The sequence below is a fragment of the Rhipicephalus microplus genome, chromosome 1 (assembly GCF_043290135.1).
Source record: "Rhipicephalus microplus isolate Deutch F79 chromosome 1, USDA_Rmic, whole genome shotgun sequence".
Classification (NCBI taxonomy): domain Eukaryota; kingdom Metazoa; phylum Arthropoda; class Arachnida; order Ixodida; family Ixodidae; genus Rhipicephalus; species Rhipicephalus microplus.
The window spans coordinates 198,151,985-198,176,537 of record NC_134700.1 but is presented as its reverse complement, the minus strand read 5'-3'; the positions used below and the strand labels follow the sequence as shown (position 1 = coordinate 198,176,537).

General features: G+C 46.2%; 1 protein-coding gene across 2 annotated transcripts; it reads right to left on the bottom strand.

The window, feature by feature from the left end:
• Positions 1-24,553, bottom strand: LOC119159688 (salivary anticoagulant protein P23). Of its 2 annotated transcripts, XM_075889659.1 has the most exons (8): positions 24,466-24,553; positions 16,097-16,157; positions 7,996-8,097; positions 6,565-6,720; positions 4,191-4,315; positions 2,892-3,071; positions 1,068-1,141; positions 312-440 (listed from the first exon to the last, which is right to left on the bottom strand). In XM_075889659.1, the coding sequence occupies exons 1-7, from the start codon at positions 24,466-24,468 to the stop codon at positions 1,103-1,105; spliced, it is 666 nt and encodes a 221-aa protein (XP_075745774.1). In that variant the 5' UTR covers positions 24,469-24,553; the 3' UTR covers positions 312-440; positions 1,068-1,102. The 2 variants fall into 2 exon arrangements, with proteins under 2 accessions (XP_075745768.1, XP_075745774.1); XM_075889653.1 differs by lacking the exon at positions 1,068-1,141 and having other exon boundaries at positions 1-440.

The window sequence follows — 24,553 nt, the reverse complement described above, 5'->3', positions numbered from 1 at the left end:
TTAGAATAACACACAGATGAGTTTTATTACAAAGTTCATAAATAGACCACGTCAATGAAATGAAGTATGATGATCTAAGCGTCTTCTCTCCAACCGTTTAAACCAAAGCGCGTATACCCGTTCAAGAACAATCAAAACATGGAAAAGCTCATGCGGGAAAATGCTTGTTCGAGCTTTTCCTCGTAGTAAGAGGAGAACTTCTGCTGCAGCTGTGTCACGAGGTACCGACGGATGTCGGACTCTAAGCTGTTCCTTTGATTTGAGCTCAAGAAGAAGTTGTCCCCGAGCGTCACGTCAAAGCAGGAGTTGTCCACGACGAAAGTGCGCAGGAAGGCAGGTTCGTTCCTGGCAGAAGTAACTTCTAGCCGGCCGGTCGTGCCACACATACGTGCGTCAACATGAATGTAATTTCTGGAGCCGTACCAGCACCCACATTCCGTCTGAAATTAAAAAAGGAGACATCTATGGTTTGACGCTGCATTGTATAGCTTTTAAATGTGAAGCATTTCTTAGCGAACTTCGGCAACTTTGAGCGTATCTATCTATCTATCTATCTATCTATCTATCTATCTATCTATCTATCTATCTATCTATCTATCTATCTATCTATCTATCTATCTATCTATCTATCTATCTATCTATCTATCTATCTATCTATCTATCTATCTATCTATCTATCTATCTATCTATCTATCTATCTATCTATCTATCTATCTATCTATCTATCTATCTATCTATCTATCTATCTATCTATCTATCTATCTATCTATCTATCTATCTATCTATCTATCTATCTATCTATCTATCTATCTATCTGTCTGTCTGTCTGTCTGTCTGTCTGTCTGTCTGTCTGTCTGTCTGTCTGTCTGTCTGTCTGTCTGTCTGTCTGTCTGTCTGTCTGTCTGTCTGTCTGTCCGGCCGACTACGACTTTATTTAGCTCTCCTGGTCGTTTCGTTAATGGTATCAATACCAAATTTGTTATCGCTGAACATGACTTATGACGAGCATAATTAACAAGTCATAACAAGAATATCATGACATGTATATCATGAATGTCATGACTTACATTTCATTGTCTTGGTGCTCTTGTGGTGGTTTCGTTCACATGACATGTTGCAAAATTGGCATGGTGTGACATGCCTGCAGGGTAAACACAAGTGACAGACCCTAACGTGGAAATCATGACATGTATGCCACGTAAGTTATAAGTCATGGCTTATAAGTCATGTAAGTCATGGTACGCTCGCGGTCGTTCCGCTAGCTTCCCATACACCAAATTCAGTATTACGGGACGTGAATACATGACGAAGGTATATGACTGGTGGAAACATGATAGTCATGACATGCGTGTCATGTAACAATATGACTACGTGCCATGCTCATGATGCACTCGCGGCGATTTCGCTAGCTACACATATACCATATTTGGTATTACATGACGTGAATAGACGACGAAGGTAGATGACACATCCGAACATGATAATCATGTTATGCGTGTCATGTAAAACATGACTACATGCTACGCTCATAATGTGCTCGCAGTCGTTTTACTAGTTCTCCATATACCAAATTTGGTATTCTGTGACCTGAATGAACGACGAATGTAACTGACATGTCGAAACATGATAACCATGACATGCGTGTCATGTGAAACTGGACAATGCTACGCTCATAGCACGTTCACGGCCGTTTCGCTAGCTCAACATATATCAAATTTGGTATCAGGTGACGTGAATATATGATGAAGGCAAATGACACGTCTAAACATGATAATATGTTTAGACGTGTCATTTTTTCTTCTATGAACAGGAAAATAAAATAGCCTCAAGCCTCAATCATGACATAGAAGTCATGCACGGCATAATTTACCTCCACCTCGTAACGTTGTGCTGATTTTAAAGTGACATATCGACCTTCCTCACTAGTGCTTCACATATCATCGATTCTCAGTGTACATTTAATCTGCCAATTTTTCAACTGGTATTTTGCCGAAAATTTCCGTTCACTCAGTAACGTATGTATCTGAGACGTTTATTTCTTCTTGAAGTAATGCTAGCAGTTAACATTCAATGAAACTAGTCGAAGTACTTGAGCTGAAGTAAAATTGATTCGGTTAAATACTAATATACAAATACTAAGAACACGAAAGGCAGACGAGTGAGCTTGCAGAGGAGCACGTGTCCGAGCCTTGTGTTCCTTCTCATGTCAGATGTTTGCCGAGAAAATTGGCTAAAACCTAGTATTGAGCAGTGAGAGGCACACCTCACCAGCGCGGACCCAGGAGTGCAGCTCGATCTCCTGGATCAAGTCTGGTGGGTGGCTAAGGCCAGTGGAGTACTGGACATAGGGCAACAACTACACAAGCTCCAAAATCCCCCTTTTCCTTTTCTCTTGAGTAAAGTTTCCCTCGCTCTGTTATTTCAGTATTTGCTAAAATTTTGATTACAGCTAAGTACCAACTAGCCCGAAAGTTGCCGCTATTGAGTAGCAATATTTTGCTTGACTCTGATTACTACTTTTTTTAATTATGCAAGGTTTCGTAGAATTTATCTGTCCAATCTTGTCCTTTTTGGCGGAATTCCTTGATTTGCTTTATTTATGATAAAACATGAATTTTTTATCTGAGACATGAATGGTTTTAAAGATAGAAATCGCCATGTAAAAGTTTGTATCCCAACCGATATATAACCGTTTCAATACTAACAAGTACATCAACGCGGATTGTGATGTGGAAGTCAAGCTCGTGAAAGTCACAGGGAATCACTGACAGAGCGTCACCGTGTTAAAGTCATAAATGCGGTGCCGGCGTACATTCAGATTGCCGTGGATTGCTTAGGCACCCAGCAAAAGGATGCCGTAAATGCCGGTAATTGATGTCCGGCTGTCATACCTCTGTCATGAGTTCGGCGACGACGCCATCAATGCTGAGACTGCAGCTGATGGTCACATTTCCCGCCACCATTGAGTGGACACAGTTGCCGCGGCGCCTCACTGCGTTCCTAAAGTTCCTGAATCGGCCCGAGATTACTTCCACCTCCAAGTCGTCGTCCCTCCATGATGTACTGTGTACCTGAAAAAATCAAGGGGGATGGGGATGGGAAGGTCGTTGCCTTCTCATTATCACAGCATGCTTAAGCATGAAGCTCTAACTTAACAGTGCAGACAGCATCTGGTAAACTCTATCGCGCCGTTATTTAAGGGCAGACCCGTCAGTTGGTATTCGAAGGCCCGAATCTTCACCTGGGCTTCGGAAGCCATTTTGAAAGGCCCGGGGAACCGCAACGGCCAGTGGGGCTCTGGACGAGCAACTGTTCTTACAGTAACCAGGAAGCTTTATTTTTTATTACAGCTCTTTCTTTCTCTCTAACAATAGCAAAAGGCCGGTACAGAATTTGATATTACATTAAAGCACAACAGATATTTATAAACGGAAATTCAACATTTAATTTTGAATATTGCTGATACAAATTACAAGAACGGCCCGTTACAGGATACTGAAAGAATGCATTTGATACTGATTATACAGGCAGTGAGCCACTAAACGCTTACTCTAAAATGTTGTAGGGAGTAGTTTTGATGAGGGGTATGTTGGCACATGTGCGAGAAGTCTGGTAGACCTGACCGGTGCTTGCTCCAGCTATGAGTTCACGTAGGATATTTAAAGATGTATCATTAAGGCCAGTTTCAAGCAACCGTTTCTAAACATTGCAGGTTTTTCTTTGTAAGGGCTCTGTGCACCTTCCGGATATGAATTGTGTTTATTTCACTCGTGGAAACACGTTTTGTTTGAACCTTGTCCTTCGAGGCCAAATGATTTGCAGGAACAATAGTATTATATTTCACAAGTATTTTTCTACTGAGTGCATATTGAGATAATAAAAACACGTGGAGTTTATCGTCCCGGAACCATATGATTACGGGAGACGCCGTATATGGGAGAGTTCCGGAAATATCGACCGCCTGGTATTTTTTAGCATGCACCTACCTCTTACTACTACTACTACTACTACTACTACTACTACTACTACTACTACTACTACTACTACTACTACTACTACTACTACTACTACTGCTGCTGCTGCTACTACTGCTAGTACTAATACTAATGTTAAGATTGTTCTATATACAATGTTGTAATAATATTTGTTGTTCTAGTGGTAAAAGTAGTAGTAGTAATGACAGGGCTCACCGTGAAGTAGCAGGACGGCAGCGATAGGTGTTCGGATGTTTCCCTGACGAGAGTGGGCATTCTTTGCAGAAGCACACTGTCGACAAATTCGTTCGCCTGACTTACGGTGTTGGTTCCCGTGCCTCCTACGGAAGATTAGAACCACAAGCATCAGCTATGTCCAGAGAATTATTCAGACGTTATTAACAGAGCGCTTACCGCAGCTCGTTTGCAATGGCTTGCGCACTACCTGCTTGTTGCGTACAGTATCAGAATGAATGAGCTGGATGAAGGTCCCAATCAAGATAGGAAGGGAAAAAAGCAAAATGAACAAGGCAATGAGATCAACCAGATACATGCCCGGTTGACTGCCCTTTGCTGGGGTAATGGAGAAGGTGACCAGAAAGAAGATAGTAAAATTAAAGGCTTTCTATTTCGCTTTCCTGACCATAAACAGTGCATTAGCGACCTATGCTTCTGTTTCAAATGAAAAGGCCGGGGTGTAGGCAGGTTCTCTGCTACTCTTGACTAAACTTTCTCTGTTCAAATTCCAGATTATATACCTATATGTACTGCAGATTCATTTTCTATTTTTGTAGCACTACACAAACTTCCTTTAAGCGAATGAGAAGCGGTTATATTGGCTGATGGTCTTTCAATATACACATGTGTTTCGCTCTTCTGAATGTAAGGTAGAAAGGAAAGAAGGAAGGGGGCAATTACTGCACTGGCGAATATGTGTTGGTTACTCTATAGAATAAAAAATGCATTCACACAGGCCTGCCATGCTCACAAAACATGAAAATACTTTATTGCCATGTGAGTCGACAAGCGATAAGGATGGTGCTTCAGCAGTATTTGCGCGAAAAGGGACCGATCCCACAGTCGTTACAGCGCTAAAGAGAGCGTTCGTATTTCCCAAGCAAATTGAGGATCAGTGGCCTTGCGAATAGTCAAGGTCTCGCTAAAGAATCAAATAGTAATATATCACTAAAGGGTAGCTTGTGATTGTCTGCCTGTAAATGTATTGGGATATCTGAAGATGCTTTATGAAGTTTCAATCATAAATGGCAAGTAGAACGCACACTGTTTCTCTAAAAAATCACAAAACAAATGAAAACGCGTGATATATATACAGCAAAGCTACATTACCTGCTTAAACCCAGAAATAAAGTTAGAAGATTTATTTATTTATTTTTGCCCTCAAGGGTGTACAGAGTGGAAAAGTTAAAGATACAATTTAGGTTCCTGCGGTTACACAAAGTTAGCTGATGACTCACGAAAACGCACACTCTTGTACAGAGGCAACAGATTCAGGAACAGTAGTTCCAGTCCTTCGAAATCCAAGGTGTGGTTCCATCAAATCTATGCACGTGAGGGGTTTGAGGTCGCACGGAGTTTATGATTTATCGAAACATTATACAGTTCGCGAGGTTCACGAGAATAGAAAATAATGTTTTCTTAAACGCAACTACTAGAGGCTTGCTTTGAGAGCGGTTCTCTAGTTTACTATTTCTCAAAGGGTAGGGCAATGTGGCACTGAAAATAAAATCAATCAAATAAAGAACGAATGACGACACAAGCGTTTTCGCGTATGTTTCAGTGCTCTGGACACCTGTATGCAATCCCGTCTCCCGCGAAACATTTGAACGCGGACTTTAATGTGCGTAGAGTGTGTTCAAGAAGTGCTCCGAGCACACGAGAGTCACTGCAGTATAAAGCGGGTGGAATATAATATGACTGAACCTGTGGTCGTTTAAAGTGTGCGTTGTGAATGCATGTTCTTGTTTCATTGGAACGTCGGACAGAACGGCCCGCAATTATTGACGCTTTGAGGTAATAATTCAACCCATCATGGGTCACTACCCATCCTGGCATACTCACCGGTGCGTTTTAGAAGCCCAAATCTGTCGTATTAGTACGAGACTACTATCAGAGAAGAAGATCCTGGTCTACGAAATCGTGAAGGCGCGATGCCACGAAATGGTATTGTTGCTTGAAGGCGACAGCATTTGACGAGCGTTTGGGAATTAGAACATGATCATGTTGCGTCTGTTTAGAGTAGTGGTTCATTTATCATTTATTTTGCTTTTGTTCTTCGCCATCTCACCTACCATTTTCTATTTCTCCCTTCCCCCCACGCATTTGTCTGTCACCCGAGCCAAAGCTTGATCATTCCCGCTTCGATTCGCATAAATTTATCTCTCGCTTGTCTGAGAGCTTGGTACGCTCTATATAGAATTTTCGCATTTTATATCATCAGAATGTGGCGACACAAAATCAAACCAGGAATACCACTCTCATCGTCGTTAGCCCATTTATTCTCAAGAGTTTATCCGGGGAGTGGGCGTCATGCTGTTTGGTATAATGTATACATTCAATGCTTTAGGCTTACTAGTGTTCGTCCACAATGCACAAGCTCGGCCGCACCGTCGTCGAGTGCTGGTACACCTGAGGTCTCCGCCGCACGTCACGTAGGTACGGCCACTGCTGCATGCCTCGTACTGCCACCACATGAAACGACGTGTGGACATAGTCCGGTGATTGGTACCTGCAGAAGAAAAAACAACAACAATATAATGATTAGTTTACTGTGTCTGAGCAGTTATAAACGCTTCATTTACACATATGCATTGTGTAATTGGAGTATGCCACTGAAACTGATTTCATGGAATATAGTGTAGGGTTAGGGATATGGACACAGACCATGCACCTTGAACACAAATAAAAAATGAACAAGGTGCTTTGACTGGCTCATCAGCCACGGGTAAAATTTGTGTGCAAAGCGTCTGTATAGCAGCTGAATCGTCTCCATTAACTTGTACTGAACGTTTGATTCTGTGGCATCACTTTTATTTGTGCATGCTTTATTCTACAGATTTATAACCACGTACGATTATCGTCCACAGTTTTACGTCTGCAAATCTCGGTGAATTATCTTTTGCTGTCTTAGCTGGTGTTTAGTACTGACTGGTATATTACACGAAATGTCGCCGCTTACATTTCAAGTGCAACACATCCGTGTGTTGACGGGATACCCCCCCCCCCTTTTTTTTTTGTTGATACAGCCTTACTTCTTTGAAAGGGTTATCACGTGCGCTGGTTGCTTGATTAGGACGTGCATCTTTGTCGTGGAAATGTATACAAAGTTCAGTTGACTCTCGTCAATAAACTGTTAACAGTTGTGTGCTATCGTGTTCATTCATTCGTCCCGCCCTATGCGCAACGCTACAAGTCCTGGCTCCTGCTTGTGGAGATACTGCGTCATTCGAGAAGCAACTGCGAACGTTGATGACAAGTGTTGGTGCGCCAGCTATCTCGCCAGTCACCGGCAGTTGGCTCGTATACCCTTGTACGTATACTGTCTTGTCATCACTTACCTCGCCTTGAAACGAACAGCAGAATGAAGAAAGCTTCGCTCCATGGAGCGGCTGCCTTCACTTTAACCAGCATTTTGTAAAGTTATTCGAACTCGTATGCAAAAAGGTAGCTACCAGTTTTGCTTAACATCACATTCCAGTTTTTTCTATCACAATCGTTTCTTCACCCTGGCGGCTAAGTTATTCGCGTGCTTGCATAACTGTTGGACCCGGTACCACCATAATTCCGCGCTGCACTCTACGTCAACCGGCTAAGTGTTATCTTGCAGTGCTAAAGGCCTGCTTCTTGTGGCTTTCGCTCTCATTGCAGACATAGTATCCTTAGCTTCATAATGAAACCAGCGACTTTTCATACACTGTGCGTCGTATAACCATGACCATGGTATCGAGTTATATAATAAAAACAATACCGTCAACTTTGTATGGTAGGAGAAAGGGTAACGTACCTCGCACCAGAGTTCCACTGCAGTCACCGTAGGAGTAGTCATCCTCGTACTCATGGACCTCATAGTCGAAAACTCTTTCGTATGACAAGGCTGCGACGTTGCCTATATGCAAACATGTTTAGTGAGAAAGAATCACGAATTTAATGAATGACTCAACCTGGAAAGGGCCTCTCTAATAAATACTTTCAAAAATATAAAAATTAAGCACTCTAAATTTTTTTGAAACCAGCTGACTTAACGAAACAAGAAACTTCATGCTCAATGCTTGCGCACGTTTGCGAAAGGGCACACAGAAAAACATTAGACCTATGAAATAACTTTAGTTTCTTTATAGTTACCATCTTTTTGTAGTGAACTGCAAATTGTTTGTCGAATGCTTACGTATCGGACAGTCAGCGCATAGAAAGTTTTACGCATGCTTGAGTGAGCCCCCTTTTTTCCACCTTCGAAGAAAGTCTTTTCAGCTTTGCCTTAGTGCATGTTCGGCACTTCGCCATTTAAATGCATGCAAATCGTAGAAGTACTTATTACTAGCTAGACATCTTGGAATTATAAATGGTTCTTTTTGCTTTTGGAAGTTTGTTGAGACTGAAAGTCAAAATTTCGATCAACAGCGTGTGCTTTTGTCAAAGGTATGTTGAAAAAGAAGCTAATCCCAAAGTCTAAAAAACACTAACTGTCGACGAAAAAAAAAGGTACAGCAGTTTCTTATAAATTGTACCCTTAAACCAACAGTCTAAGGTCGAATATATTTGAGATATGCGCTAAATCGTTTGCATCATTAATAACAGTAAAAAGAAAGCGGAAAGTGACCTGTTTTTACTTCCTAAAATTTGCCATAATTAAGCGTTTTCTTTGAAGTGCTACGAGTCCCTTAACACTGGAGCTGTAGCTTCCGCAATGAAAAATTTCTTTGTTCCACCATTCGGGTCAGTTCAGCTCGTGTATCATTAAAAAAAAGCATTGTGAACTTTTCCGTAATCTCTCTCTCTCCCTCCCCCTCTCTCTCTCTCTCTCTCTCTCTATATATATATATATATATATATATATATATATATATATATATATATATATAGTGGGAGTTATATATATAGTGGGAGTCAATGGGCCAGTTAGTCTTCGTGAAGGTATGAGATATGGCACAACGGGAGCGTTGTCAACAAGGATAAATATATTTATTTCCCAACAGTTTCGGGAGGGGTCCTCCCTTCATCAGGGGATGAGTTCGATGCTCTACCACTCCCACGTTTAATTCACAAATAAACCCTATAAAGTGGCTGGGGGGATAGCTGTCGTGATAGCTCAGTGGTAGAGCATCGACCGCGTCATTCGAAGGTCGCAGGTACGGATCCTGCCCACGGCAAGTTATCTTTTCACCCACTTTTCTTCATATTTACATTACAATTTGGTCTAATATCTTCCCCTATACTTTCCTTGGCATTATTGTCTGTTAGATCTCATTAATATTGTGTATAAACATAGAAAAACGAGCCCTTAGGTATACACTTCTTTCCATATATATATATATATATATATATATATATATATATATATATATATATATATATATATATATATATATATATATATATATATATTGTATTGTATTGGGGAATTCGCAAGGCAATGACTAGTGGGACCATCTCCGAGTGCGAAGCGCGAGCGTGTGCACGAGCTGTAGACGCTGGACTGCTCGAGTATTTGTGTCCGTACCGGCTGTCTGCCTACTACCTGGCGTCGCTATTAAACTCCCTTGCAAAGTAGTGGAGGTGCTGGGTACGCAAATCTGGAACGTCGAAGCTTTGAGCTGCCCATTGCATCAGCAATTCCTGATCAGACGACCGAGCTAGGCGCCACCCAGGAAAGCATGGCCGAATCTCAACTGGTCATCGTGCCTACCACCCTGCGCCAACGGGATCCCCCCTTTTTCAGCGGCACCGAGAACCAAGATCTGGAAGACTGGATGCAGCTGTTTGAAAAGGTGAGCGCCGCCAACAAGTGGAACGACCCCTCGAAATTGGAGTATGTCCCATTTTATCTCAAAGACGTCGCCAGCTTGTGGTTCACAAACCACCGCACTGAATTTACCACTTGGGCCGCTTTTAAGACCACCCTTGCATCTGTGTGTGATCGTCCCGCAGTGCACAAGCTGCGTGCTGAACAGAGCCTACGTGGACATGCACAAAGGCCGGGTGAAAACTTTACTAGCTATATCGAAGATGTTATCGATTTATGCCGGCGCTTTAACCCCGAGATGACCGAACAGGACAAGATCAGGCATATCTTGAAAGGCATAGACGATGATGCCTTTCAAATGTTGCTGGCAAAGGGCTCAAGTATCGTATCCGAACTTACAACCTTGTGCCAGAGCTTGGAAGAGATTCGCAAACAACGTGCATCAGTTCGGAGGTCGACGACAGCAGACGACTCTCTCGCTGCCCTGACCGTCGGTGGTGACAGCACCCTGCTGGAGCAGATAAAAGAATATGTACGCGAAGAGGTCGCACGACAGCTTTCGTGTCTCTCGTATCTGCCGACCACCAAAGCACCAACGAACCGCCTAACGCCGACAATCGTACAGGCTATTCAGGAGCAGGTCTCCGAGGCGTTGCCATTACCTACCTCTGCCTCTCCACCAATACCTGTTGCCGCGCCACTGACTTATGCGGCCGTCGCGGCAATGCCTCCGCCTCGTCTTTCATTGTAAACGCCACAACCTGTGCGACCGTCCACCGCGCCATTTCCAGCTACACAGCAGTACAACGGAAATCCTTGGCGCACTGCTGACAACCGGCCAATATGTTACTTTTTGCGGAATTCCAGGTCACGTTGCACGTCTACGTCGTCGGTGCTTCGCAGTTAACGCACCAAGATAACCTGACTACTCGTATCAGCCTCCTTACCACGTGCCTCACGTGCCACCTGAAGCTCACGATGCAATGCGCAAGCTGCGTCCGGCACCTGAACCTCCGCTTCTCGACGTTCCACTTCCCGCTCACCTTCCCCTTTACCAAGTCGTCGTTCTGTGTCGCCTGTGCGTCGACGACCCACCTTCATTGAGACGGAAAACTAACTGCCGCAGCTCCGGAGGCACGAGCTGCGTCATCGTCTAATCGTTTAAGTCCTCGCCTGTCTCCCGCCAATCTTATCGATGTAATCGTCGAAGGTGTACGAACACTTCTACTCATCGATACTGGTGCCACGATATCTGTGATTAGTCAAAGACTATGTCGCTCTCTTTGTAAAATGACGATGCTTTCTCGTGTGGTTTCTCTTAGCACTGCGAGCGCCCAACAAATTGAGCCTGTCGTGGCATGTACAGCAAAAGTGGTTATTCGAGACGTGTTGTACATCATTGAATTTACCTGTTGGCTTCATGTTCCCACAATGTCAACCTAGGATGGGATTTCTTATCACGTAATCACGCCGTCGTGGACTGCGCTTGGGCCGAAGTGGATCGGTTACCGTTTCGTCATGCGCCTTCTGTTGATGCGGCCGTATCTAGTGTGGCTAATCTTGTAATCGCGACGGACATAGACCTTCCTCCTTTCAGCGTCCAGTTTGTCCCTGTCTGCTGTGCTTCACTTTCTGACGCTAGCGTCCTATTCACGCCATCTGACATCTTCGGTAGCCACTACCACACATCGCTGCCATTCGCCGTTCTTGCGCGTTGTCAAGACACTATCGGAATATTTATTTCCAATCCCAACTCGTGCCCCCTGAGTTTGCGCCGCAACGAGACGCTCGGCCACATTCAGCTTATCGATGAAGGTACCATAGTACCTTCATCGATAAGCTTGGTGTCAGCTTGGTGTCGAAAAAATCGGCAGGCACGATATACCGTGCCTGCCGATTTCTTCGACACCAAGCCGAATATGGAGCTGAACGCGTTGGTTCCTCACCTTGCCTCGGACAGCGTGTCTCTCGATGCATTTCAACGTTCTATTGACAGCCATCTCGCCCCGGCTCAACGAGAGCAGCTTGTTACCCTGTTTCTCGAATTCAGGCGTTCGTTTGACTTTCCCAAAGCGGTGCTAGGAAGAAAGAACACCGTTGTGCACACAATCGACACAGGGAAGAGAACTCCTTTGGGCCAGCGCCCCTATCGTGTGTCCCCGGTGGAGCGTCGCGTAATCGCAGAACAAGTAGACGACATGCTACAGCGTGGAATCATCAAGCCTTCTTGTAGTCCTTGGTCTTCCCCATTTGTAATCGTCAAAAAAAAGGATCGTTCGATCCGGTTCTGCGTAGACTACAGGCGCCTAAACAACATTACGAGGAAAGGTCTTTGCCCTCTTCCCCGCATAGACGACGCTCTCAATTGTCTCCAATGTGCAGAATTCTTTTCCTCGCTTGACCTTTGCTCGGGTTACTGGCAGGTCCCAATGGCTGAGTCTGATCGTCCAAAAACGGCGTTCGTCACACTGGATGGCGTCTATGAATTTACCGTAACGCCATTCATACTCTGCAATGCGCCCGCCACATTCGAGCAAATGATGGACAACATTTTACGTGGTCTCACATGGAACATATGCTTGTGCTATCTTGATGACGTTGTGGTCTTTTTACCCGATTTCACTTCGAATCTCACTCGTCTGCGTAAGATTCTAGAGTGCCTTACAAACACCAAGCTTCAGCTTAACCTGAAGAAATGTCACTTCAGAGCTAAACAACTCACCATACTTGGTCATGTCGTCTTCAAAGCCGGCATCCTTCCCGACCCTGACAAGCTTCGTGCTGTTGCCGAATTTCCTAAGCCGACTACAGTTAAAGAACTACCGTGCTCTGTGGGCCTGTGCTCCTATTTTCGTCGGTTTGTCCGGAACTTTGCTTCCATCATCGCTCCGCTCACCAAGCTCCTTGCTGGTCCTGCAGATCTTTCGAATTGGACAGCAGCCTGTGACGAATCCTTCGCCACACTGCGCCAACTCCTTACCTCACCACCCGTACTGCGTCGTTACGATCCTACTGCGCCGACCGAAGTACACACGGGTGCAAGTGCCGTCGGCCTTGATGCAGCACTCGCGCAACGCAAACCAGGTTTTACGGAGTATGTGGTCGCCTACGCCAGCCGCGCCCTCACTAAAGCAGAAGCCAACTATTCTGTTACGGAAAAAGAGTGCCTCGCGATTGTGTAAACAAGTTTCGCCGCTATTTGTACGCCAAACTTTTGATGTGGTAACTGACCATCACGCACTCTGTTGGTTGGCTTCACTAAAAAATCCTTCTGGTCGCCTTGGACGTTGGACACTACACCTCCAGAAATTAGACATACGCGTCGTATAGCGATCGGGGCGAAAGCACTCTGACGCAGATGCGCTTTCACGATCACCCGTGAAATCTGATGATACGGAAATATCAGCCCTCGACCTTTCTCTATCTGCCGTCAGCGTCACAGGCATGCCATCCAAACAGCGGAAGGGCCCTTGGATTGTCTCGCTCTTGAATATGCTTTCTGACGCATCAACTTCCGGTCACCCGCGTGCTCTTCGCCGCGAAGCAACGAATTTCGCCATACGGGAAGGCCTGTTATACCATCGCAACTATCAAGCGACGGGTCGTAAATGGCTGCTAGTCATACCCAGCCATATGCGGTCTGATATCTGCGAATATTTTCATGCTCAACCGCAACATGCTCACGCCGGTGCGCTAAAGACGTATAAGCGGATCCCCCAACGTTACTACTGGCGGGGTATGTACACGTTTGTACGCAAACACATTCGCTCATGTTCCCTGTGTCAGCAGCGCAAGACATTTCCTCATTCACCCGGTCAAATGCAGTCTTTACCATGTCCTGCACGCCCGTTTGGCCATATTGGGTTTGACCTATACGGCCCGCTACCGTGATCTGTTGGTGGTAATTGATGGGTAATTGTGGCTGCCAATTATCTGACGAGGTATACATGCCGAAACGGCAGCGCTACCTTCGGCTGGTGCTCGTGACGTTGCAACCTTCACCTTGCATTGGTTTGTTCTTCGTCATGGTGCACCACGGGAGCTTCTGAGTGATAGAGGTCGCGTATTTTTGTCTGAAGATCTGCAGCAGCTCCTACATTCATGCCGTACGGCACAACGCACATCAACAGCCTGCCACCCTCAGACGAACGGCCTACCGGAACGTTTCAATAGAACCCTGGGAGACATGCTCGCTATGTATAGTGGTTCCGACCACTCCAATTGGGACGTTGTTCTTCCTTTCGTTACGTACGCCTACAATACGGCGATTCAACAACAGGCTTTTCTCCATTTTTTCTATATGGTCATGATCAATGCAGCACACTCGACACAATTATGCTATACAATCCTGATGCCTCCGAGTTCAGCCCAGTTTCTGAAATGGCCGAACATGCCGAAGAGTGTCGTCAGCTTGCACGGTCCTTCACAGCCGATAATCAAGCCGTCCAAAAAGATCGCCACGACCATGATCTTGTTCAGGACACTTTCCCCGTCGGTTCTCTCGTGTGGCTCCGACTGCCTTCCCACTCTCTTGGACGGACTCCCAAGTTTGCACCGAAGTATACTGGCCCTTACCGCGTCATACAGCACCCTTCTTCTGTCACCTATGTGATTGAACCGCTCAAGCCGTCCTCGGACAAGCGCCTCCTTGGTCGTGAGACGGTCCACGTCAGTCGCCTCAAGCCCTGCTATGACCCACCTGTTCTCTCGTCACCTTGAGTAGCCAGGATGGCTCGTCTTCGTCGCCGGGGTATTGTAGTGGGGAATTCGCAAGGCAATGACTCGTGGGATCATCTCTGAGTGCGAAGCGCGAGCGTGTGCACGGGCTGTGGACGCTGGACTGCTCGAGTATTTGTGTCTGTACCGGCTGTCTGTCTGCCTAATACCTGGCGTTGCTATTCAACTCCCCTGCAATATATATATATATATATATATATATATATATATATATATATATATATATATATATATATATATATATATATATATATATATATATATATATATATATATATATATATATATATATATATATATATATCGAGAGAGAGAGAGAGAGAGAGAGAAACTGGGCTTGGCCCCGATATAAACTTGGCACTTAATGTACCGTATACACACGCAATGATCAAGCGTTCTTTTTTGTTTTTCATTGGTAAATAAATAGTTTTGAGATTGTACGTGGGCGATTTTCCAAGCCCAGCAAGCAACGGGCATCACAAAATTATTGTTTTTTATTTATCATACTGTATATGCGTCAATCTCACAGTCGTGGTGACACAGTTACGGTAAGGAAGTGGATCACATTCTCGATCTGCCTCCATAGTTTCGAAGTAATCAGGAATCGCATGGTAGTCATAAACGTGCTCACAGATCTATTCTCTGTTTGTAAACTAGGGGTAGGTGCCGTGAACATACTGAGTTGCTTGTAGCGACGTCGGCGTGGCGCGCAGGCTCCGCCCAAGCCAGGGCTCACCACTGACCTTAATGATCAAGTGATAAATGACACAGCTTCTGCAAATCTGGCTTCGAGCACATTGCCGTAGGGGAGCCTTACGCGTGCTCGAAAAGGGCTTGGGCGGAAACAACGCACCGGTACGTCTGTCTCTACAAGCGCCTCAGTACGTAGACGGCACCTACACCTGTTCACAAACATGAAATAGGTCTACAGCGTACAGAGCGCTTTCTTGAAGTTCGGCCTGTTTGGCGGCCTTATTTTTAGTTATATGATGTCAGGAGATGTTATTGAACCTTAATTCAATATAACAAGGGTAATTCATCTTGTGCGAACGGATCCACAATTGCGCAGCTGTTTATACTCTGTGCACTACAATGCTTATAAACACTAACAGCACCGAGTCCCCGAAAGCAATCCGGTCAGTATGCAGACACAGATAAAGAATTGAGTAAGGAAGATGAATATTTGCACGTGCTTATGGTCCGTCTAAATTTTAATAGTAGTCACTGCTTTCGCGTGCCCTTAGCTATGATTGATTTTGTAGAGCTCGTGTTTTAACAATATTACTACAGCGTTAAAAATTCTTCAGAGAGCCATCTTTCTCATCGTGTTAGAATTGCATAATTAATACGACCATTTTAAGAAAAAAAGCATGCTTTGCTAACGTTATATGATGCAAACTGCACTTACCGATGTGCGTGATAATAAATAACACCAGAATGAAGGCCCCCATGATTTGCTTCGTCGTTGCCTGTTCATGAAAAAAGAAAGAAAGAAACTCAAATGCGCTTGCGGATGACACACGTGTGGGAAGGTGTGAATGCCTTCGACGTTTGTAGTGCAAGGCACACACAAGCAAAAGAGAACCGAAGGATGATGTGGAGCGAACTAGATAGGTGATTGCCACAACAGTGGGCAGAGGCAAGCGCATAAATGTAAAATCATAGATAGTCTAGAATCAAGAGCCCCAATAAATTCACCGGTTCAGGTTCTCAGAATGTTCCCGGGTTCTTAGAATGTTCCATGGTGCCTGGTTAAAGTTGTGAGAAATATGACCTAGAACACTGAAAATACCTCTTTGAAGCCACATCGGCTAGCTACAGTTAGCCAGCGGAAAAAGTGCTATTGGCACATAATTATCAAGGAAATAAGTATCTCTGGCAATTCACTGCGTCACAGTCATGTCAGTACATTGCAGGTAATCGTTGAAGAAACGTGAACTTTGGGTCCCAGCTCACATTGACCATGACAGTACAAGGATCATATCTCAGCTAGCGGGTCTCAGCGATGAAGATTCTCTTTTCATATTGGCTTAATTTTCTTTGCAGAAGTTGGACGAAATGCAAGGGCCTAGAAAATGAAGGAAGTATGTGTGTGTGTGTGGGGGGGGGGGATAAGTTTAGCTTGTACCAAATGTCAGAAAACGGCTAAAGTTGCCTTTAGCCAGGCCTTCTCAAATACTACATTTTGATCATTTCTAGAGGGTCATTGGCCCCAGAATTTCAGCAGCATACAGTACTGATTCGGCCTCAAAAATGGCACCAAGTCTTGACATCGACCTGGAGTTTTCTTCCTTTTAGGGGTTATGTATCAACACAGGGTGACACGGAGAGTGTCCCATAAATAAATTTTAATACCAGCCGTGCCTGCATAGGTCAAGATAGTACCTATTAACAAATACGTTGGAGGAACAGAGCCGCTTGCGGGCCGTGTGTTTGAGAACCCTGCTCCCGAGCATAGGCGAGCTAGGCACGGGAGGGAGGCAGGGAGGGGGGCGAGAAGGGGAGCGCAAAGCAAGCCCCTTGCAGTGACATGATAGGGAGGGGAGGCGCTGCGATGAACTATCACCACCCCCACCCTTTCCTGGGGAACCCTGCACACACTTGTGCTTTCGAGAGTACATTCGCTTGCGTGTGATTCACCGCTCGTTCCCCCTTTCCCAGAAGGGGATTAACGATGACCCCTTGTGCATATGTAGCTTTAATGTGCTTTCTAAATTTCGCTAAATAAATATTACAGCTTTCTGTGTATCGGCAGCTCTCTAAGTGTGATGACCTATGTTTGGGATGGCGCTCATTAGGGACCTTAAGGATGTCTACGTGAAAATGCGGAGCTTTAGTAAGAGAAAGAAGAAAAAAAGAAAAGGGAAAGTCAGGATCTCTTTCCCTGTAGCGAAAAAATTCGGGATAAGCAACGCATGGCGTTTGCTTTCTTTCTTTGTTTCACATGGTGCGTTTCTTTCTACCTGCCGTTTCTTTCAACTTGCCGTATGTTTCAGGCAGGGGTGATTTGAAGGGCGGCTATGAGAATTCTAGATAAGCAACTATGAAATCCGCATGCAATACTTTGGTGCGCCGCGCATGTGGGACTTGGGGCCAGCAAAATGGCTGACCGGCATTTCTCGCGAAATAAGAATACGAGAAGCGGACGTAACCCTCGAGGAACCCCCTATAAATCCACGCGACATCCTCGAAAACCAAAGAGGAGAACGACAAAAATACAGCCATCTTCATACGAATCTTACCGGAGACCAGGCGCTAGATTGTCGTGCAGTACAGAGCAACACGTAAACCCTCACTTGCAAAAATACCATCACGTAAAATTCACTGCATAATACGCCACTCTCCGTGGTGTGGCGAACGGCCAACTCTCGCCCACATTACGTGGGAATGCGAATCACGGCCCCAAAACGTCGATACTCCCCTTTTGGTGACAACATCTCGAGCGAGGCTGTGGTAGACCTGGCTTGCTAGCAAGGATTGGGAAAGCCAGCTGGCTTCTTTCGACCAAGTCCAGCGAGCCGCGAATGCCAGTAGAGCCCTTGACAGAGCACCCCACCCACTTGCCCAGAAACCTTTTAGCGAATAAAAAGAAAGTTTCTTCTCTCTTTTCATTGGCGTGCCTAGCAGCGCAACACATAAGTTGCTACCGACAGCTATAATTGCCATGTGCTCATATCCAAGAAATAATGAAATGTGGCAACACAAAAGTACAGCTCACGCCACTTAGAAGATCGGAATTTCGTATCAGAAATAGGTCATCGCCGCAGGACCGCAATTGAGTGAGCATCTATTATTGGGAAACGGCTCACGCTGAAATGCATGTGACCAGCGCACCATTGATGACATCATTTCTACATGGCTACAAAAAATGGGTTTCTCGCATATCATTACACTTCAAAAAGACCAGCAAAGGTTGAAAGATGGCTTTCCGCCCTCCCATGGTAGAGTACCGAGTACTCTAAATCATTAACCACTTTTTCTAAACACACAGGCCGTTTATTAGGTCGCGAGGCGCAGCGCAGAAGCGGCCGACTGATTAGAGATACTCCTGATCCTCTTCTTCCTTTTAAACTCGGGGCGACAAGTGCGTTCAACCTATACGCTTCGTTGTTTTCATACCTGTGTGAAAAACTCCTCTCCGCGCTGACGAAGGCCGCCAGGCGAGTCAGTCTAGTTGTCGTCGCGTGTACAGTTTCAGGCGGGACAATGAACCACATGAGTTTTGGCAACTCGTTGACCACTCGCCGGAAGACGATCTATTACATAGGTGACCTCTGTAAGTCTGTCGACAACGGCAAAAGGTCCATCGTAAGCGGCCAAAAAACTTTTGGCATAACCCACCCTTGCGCATCGGAGTCCACAACCACACCAAATCACCACGGCGATAAGTCACTGGTCGATGGCGACTGTCATAGCGTGCCTTCGCTTTGTCTTGCGATGCCGATGTGCGCAGGCGAGCTATGCGATGCACCTCTGTGGCGAGAAAGAGGGTCTCAGTGACGGTGACGTTGTCGTGATCTCAGAAAGGTAAGATTGTGTCGATTGTGTGCTGGGGCGAACGTGCATATAGCAAAAAGAAAGGGATATAACCTGTAATATCATGCTTCGCGGTGTTTAACGCGTACGTAATGAACGGGAGTACGTCATCCCAGTTCTTGTGGTCGGATGAGAGATACATAAAAACCATGTTGATAATCGCGTGGTTGGTACGCTCCGTCAGCCCATCCGTTTGGGGGTGGTATGGTGTCGAGTGATGCAGGCGGAATTCACTCAAACAAAGTAGCTTCTCTACTACATCCGCTGTGAATTGTCGTCCACGATCACTGATAATCACGCTAAGTGGGCCATGTCAGAGGATGACGTACTGTAGCAAGAACGACGAGACTTCACTGGCAGTTGCGGAGGGGATGGCCGCTGTCTCGCAGTAGCGTGTGTGGTAGTCGACACAAACAATTATCCGTCGGTTGTGCTTAGCCGATTTCGGAAAGGGGCCCAGAAAGTCAATCCCCTCTTGTTTCGAAAGGTGCGCCTGAAGTTGGCATCGGCTGCAGAAGACCAGCTGGAGCAGTAGATGAACGTTTGTGACGGTGACATTGCATGTAGCTGGCCACATAGCTCTCAACGGACTTTTGCATACCCTCGCCAAACCTAAATGTCCAGATGTAGGATCGTCATGCATGACACTCACAATAACTGTTCGCAGACTCTCCGGGACCACCAGAAGGAAACGCGCGCCACTGCTGGAGAGGTTCTTTTTGAACAACAGTCCATCACGCATACAGAAGCGGCGTGCAGTAGTGGAAGCGGATGCAGTGGCGAAAAGTGGTGCTAGTTTAGCGTCCTTCCTGTTCTGCTTTGAAACTGGGCTAGTCCGGGAATGTAGGTGACACAGACGCTACAAGGTCATCAAAGTTATTAGCTTCACAGTCCGTTGTGCTAAGTGGCATACGTGAAAGGCAGTCCGCATCTGCATTTCGACGACCACTGTTGTAAGCGACGGTAACGCTGTATTCTTGCGGCCGGAGTGCCCAGCGTGCAAGGGGGCCGCAAGGGTCACGAAGGTTGTCAAGCCATCACATCGAGTGGTGGGCGGTGACGACTGTGAACGGGCGTCCATACAGGCAAGACCTAAACCACTGAATTGCAAATATTACCGCCAGACATTCTTGTTCCGTGACAGCGTAACTTCGCTCCGGCCTGCTTAGGGAGCGACTTGCGTATGCGATAACGTGTTCGCGGTCACTGTAACGTGGTACTAGGACGGCTCCGATACCTATGCGGCTAGCATCCGTATGAAGTTCTGTTGCAGCAGAAGGGCAAAAGTGCTGAAGGACGAGTCGTGACGTCAGCAGATACTTCAATTGACGAAATAAAAAATGGCACTCCGGAGTCCACTCCAAGGAATTATCCTTTCGTAAGAGGCATGAGAGAGGATACGCAAAGTCGGCAAACTTTGTCATAAAGCGGCGGAACTACGAACAAAGCCCCAGAAAACTACGAAGTTCCTTGACAGAACGCGGCGCATTGAACACCTCAACTGCTGTTCTCTTCAGGGGGTCAGGGCGGATGCCATCCTTGCCAACGAGATGCCCGAGCACAAGCGTCTGGTGGTTGCCGAAGTGGCATTTATTTGAGTTTAAAACTAGGCCAGTGTTTCGTATGCAGTTCAAAACAATATCCAGACGCGAGTTGTGTTCGCTGAGCGTGCGGCCAAAGATGACGATGTCGTCGAGGTAGCACATGCAGATGTTCTACTTCAAGCCCCGCATATTTGTGTCCATAAACCTCTCGAACGTTGCCGGAGCATCGCATAGTCCAAATGGCATCCCGTTGCATTCAAAGAACCCATCAGGGGTTGCAATGGCAGTCTTTTCCTTCTCCTCTCAGTGCATCGAAATTTACCTATAGCCGGATCGTAAATCTAGGAAGGAAAAATAACAAGCCGAATGTAATCAGTCTATTGCGTCCTCTACACGTGGCAGCGGTTATACCTCCTTATTTGTCACGGCATTCACTCGGCGATAGTCGACGCAGAATCTCCAAGATCCATCTTTATTCTTAACAAGGATTACCGGTGCTTCCCACGGACTGGCTGACTCTTGTACCACTCCCTTTTGCATCATTTCCTGCACCTGGTCGTTGATAATTTGTCTTTCTTACGGGGAAACACGATATGGTTTTTGCCGAATCGGATTTGCCACGCCAGTGTTGATGGTATGGCGTGTTGGAGACATGGGGATAGGGAATACTTTGTCATTCTGCGCAAAGTCAATAACCGAAACGTGCTTCGACAGCACATTCATTAAACTTTGGCGCTCGCTTGAGCTAAGAAACTTATTTATCATTGCCATAAGCACCCCGTCCAAACTGCGACAACCAGTTCTGGCACGTTCTTCCGGTACGTCTGTGAGCTCGACTACTGATAAGGGTGCGTGTTCTCTGCTGACCGAAGCTAATTTCAAACGATCCGGTAGGGTCGCGGGCTCTGAAGAACGAGTTACAGTCCATAGACCAGTTCATCCGCCATCGATCGCACCACACAATGGGGAACCAAAATATTCTTTTTCACGCAGTTTATGTGCATTGGTTCTACGCTCACATCGAAGCTATCAGAATCCGCACCATGACAAACAACAGGAACACGTAGTCGACTAAGGTTGCACGGCGGGCTTGTTGCGTTGTCTACCCTACGTGTTCCTGTTGTCGAACAACAGGAATACGTAGGGTAGACAATGCAGGTATGAACGTATCACCACAGACACACAGCGTAGTTTGGTCATTCGCAGGGTTTTCCAGGAGTTCTGACGGCATCTGGCCACTCGGAAAGACTTTCCCCGTGCGACTGTCTACAGTGGCACCACAATCACGCAAAATGTCCATGCCGAGAATCACGTGATGTGTCGACCGAGGAATAATCGCAGACTCTGTCGTCATGAGAAGGCCTCCCAAAAATACTTCAGCACTACACTCACCAATAGCACGCAGCGGCTCTCCACTCACTCCACAGAATGTCGAAGTTTCATCCCAGGTGAAAATAACTTTCCGCCATAACACCTGTTTAAAGGGAGCACTCATCACGGAAATTGTTGCACCTGTGTCCACCAAGGCCATCACAGGCACCTGATCCACAAAAACAAGCACTTTGTTTTTAAACATACACACAGGAGGTATTTCTGTAAGTAGCACTTTTCTAGCGACTTCACCCCCATCAGCTGCACTGGCTCTTTTTCCGGTGGTGAAGAGGGTGCTTTGCGACGCAAAGGCGAAGGAGAACGATGAGCATGAGTTTGCGGTGAAGGCATTAAACTTGTGTCAGATGCCGGGAAGGGATTGCGAAAGTTGCTGGACCAATAGTTGTCATAAGGTGGTATGTGAGCCAGCCGCCGGACACCATGAGACTGTTCGAAGGGTCTTGAAAAGTCGGATGGCTGGTGATACCAAGGAGTCACCCGACGGTTGTGAAAACACTACATGTGGCCTTGAACACCGCAGAATTAGCACACCGGCTGAGGTTGAAACGTCGGTCGCTTGTCGATGAATCAAGCGTCACCACTTGTTCTTGTATAACGAATATACTGTATAACGAATATATTGTATAACGAATATACTGGTCGGGTACATCATAACGAGACATCGGGTGTCGAGGAGGCATGCGCAGAGGGCGTCGGTCATACCGCGAAGTGGGAAATCGGCTTGTCATTCTTAACTGTGGGGCTGGGCTGTACTCCACAGTTGCCGTGCTCATCGTCGGTTGCCATAGGGTCAAAGAAGGTACATCTATAGCCTCACGTGGCCGACGCAACTCGGGATGGTCAGCTGTCAAACATGTCATTTCTCGGTGGGATAGTTCCTCGCGAACAATCTGTTGAATGGTAGAAAAGAGGTCGAAGCCATAATTCGTGTCCACACTGGCAACAGTTGCAATATTAGCCAGCCAACCAAACTTGGGCGCGGTTCGACGCTTCTTGAGTGTTTCAAACGTTCGGCAATGCTGAATGACGTCGGACACATAATTGAGGCTTTCTTTTCTAATTAGTGAATTATACACGTCTTCAGCAATCCCTTTCAGCAAATGACCGACTTTGTCCTCTTCGGCATGGTAGCGCAGACCACCTTGCACAGCCTTAACACTTTTTCTATGTAAGTGGTGCATGCCTCACCTAGTAGCTGCGCCCGTGGCGACAGTGTTTGCTCAGCCTGCTTTTTTTGAGCAACTGAGTCGTCGAAACCCGCCCTGAGCTCTTCCTCTTCTACAAAAAGTTCCCAACTTGTGAGTGTGTCCTCGTGGTACTCGTACCACACCAGTGCGGTGTCGATCAGGGAGAACACCACTTTGGTAACCTGAGCTGCTGTATCCCAACCGCCGGACTTGCCCACTCGCTTGTACTTGGTGAGCCAGGCGTCGACATCTTCTTTGGCTTTTCCTCCGAAGGACGGTGGAACTCGGTAGTATGAAAGCTCACCAGACGGTGCTGTCCTGGGAGCGCCTGCTTCTTCGGGCATGTCGAAGGCACCCATGTCAGATGGTGGGAGGCTGGCAAGTCGACGGCTTCGTCGAAGCTGTAGCAGTGATCGTTCCGTAGTTCAAGCGCTTACCCAGCACCTCCACCATTCTGTACGCATGAAATAGACCGGTAGAGGTTGAAATGAGCTGTTTATTAGGTTGTGAGGAGAATCCTAGAAGCGGTCGGCTGGTTAGAGATCCTCCTGATCCTCTTGTTCTTACAATATATTGCCGTTGCCACCGTTACCGACTGCATCCCTCGCTGATTTCTCACGCGGGATGGCTTTATGCTCTCCCATAGTAGATTACCTGGTACTCTAAATTCTTCCCCGCTTTTTCTAAACACTCATAACAGGACGGCTATGAGTTCTCCCATAGTAGAGTACAGATTACTCTAAATTCTTAACCACTCTTTCTGAACACGACAGCCGTCTGTTCAAGAATGCCCCAAACAGCGCTCGCCGCTGGCAGCTCCGATTTTAGTACGGAGCACCTGCTCCAGATGATGGTGCTTGTGCCTACGACGTCGCGAATTCGTTCACGGTTTGATTTTCGCCAATTAGGCCTCATAAAGTGTGAGGTCCCCGGAAGGGCCTTATGCTGTCCCGTAGTAGAGCACCTAGTACTCTAAACCGGTAACCACTTTTTCTAAACACACGTATCAAGCTTTCTGGAGAAAGCCATGAAAAATACCCGTTTTCCGTTACGAAAGCCACCGACATGAGGCGGCCGTTCAGCCATGCGATCACGCAAAGGCGAGAAAACCTGCTCACCATACAGCCAAGTGACTAGTCTGATCTTGTAGTTAGTCGTCCACGCACTGATGGAGTAGGAGACTAATCCGAAACTTTATATAGCGGC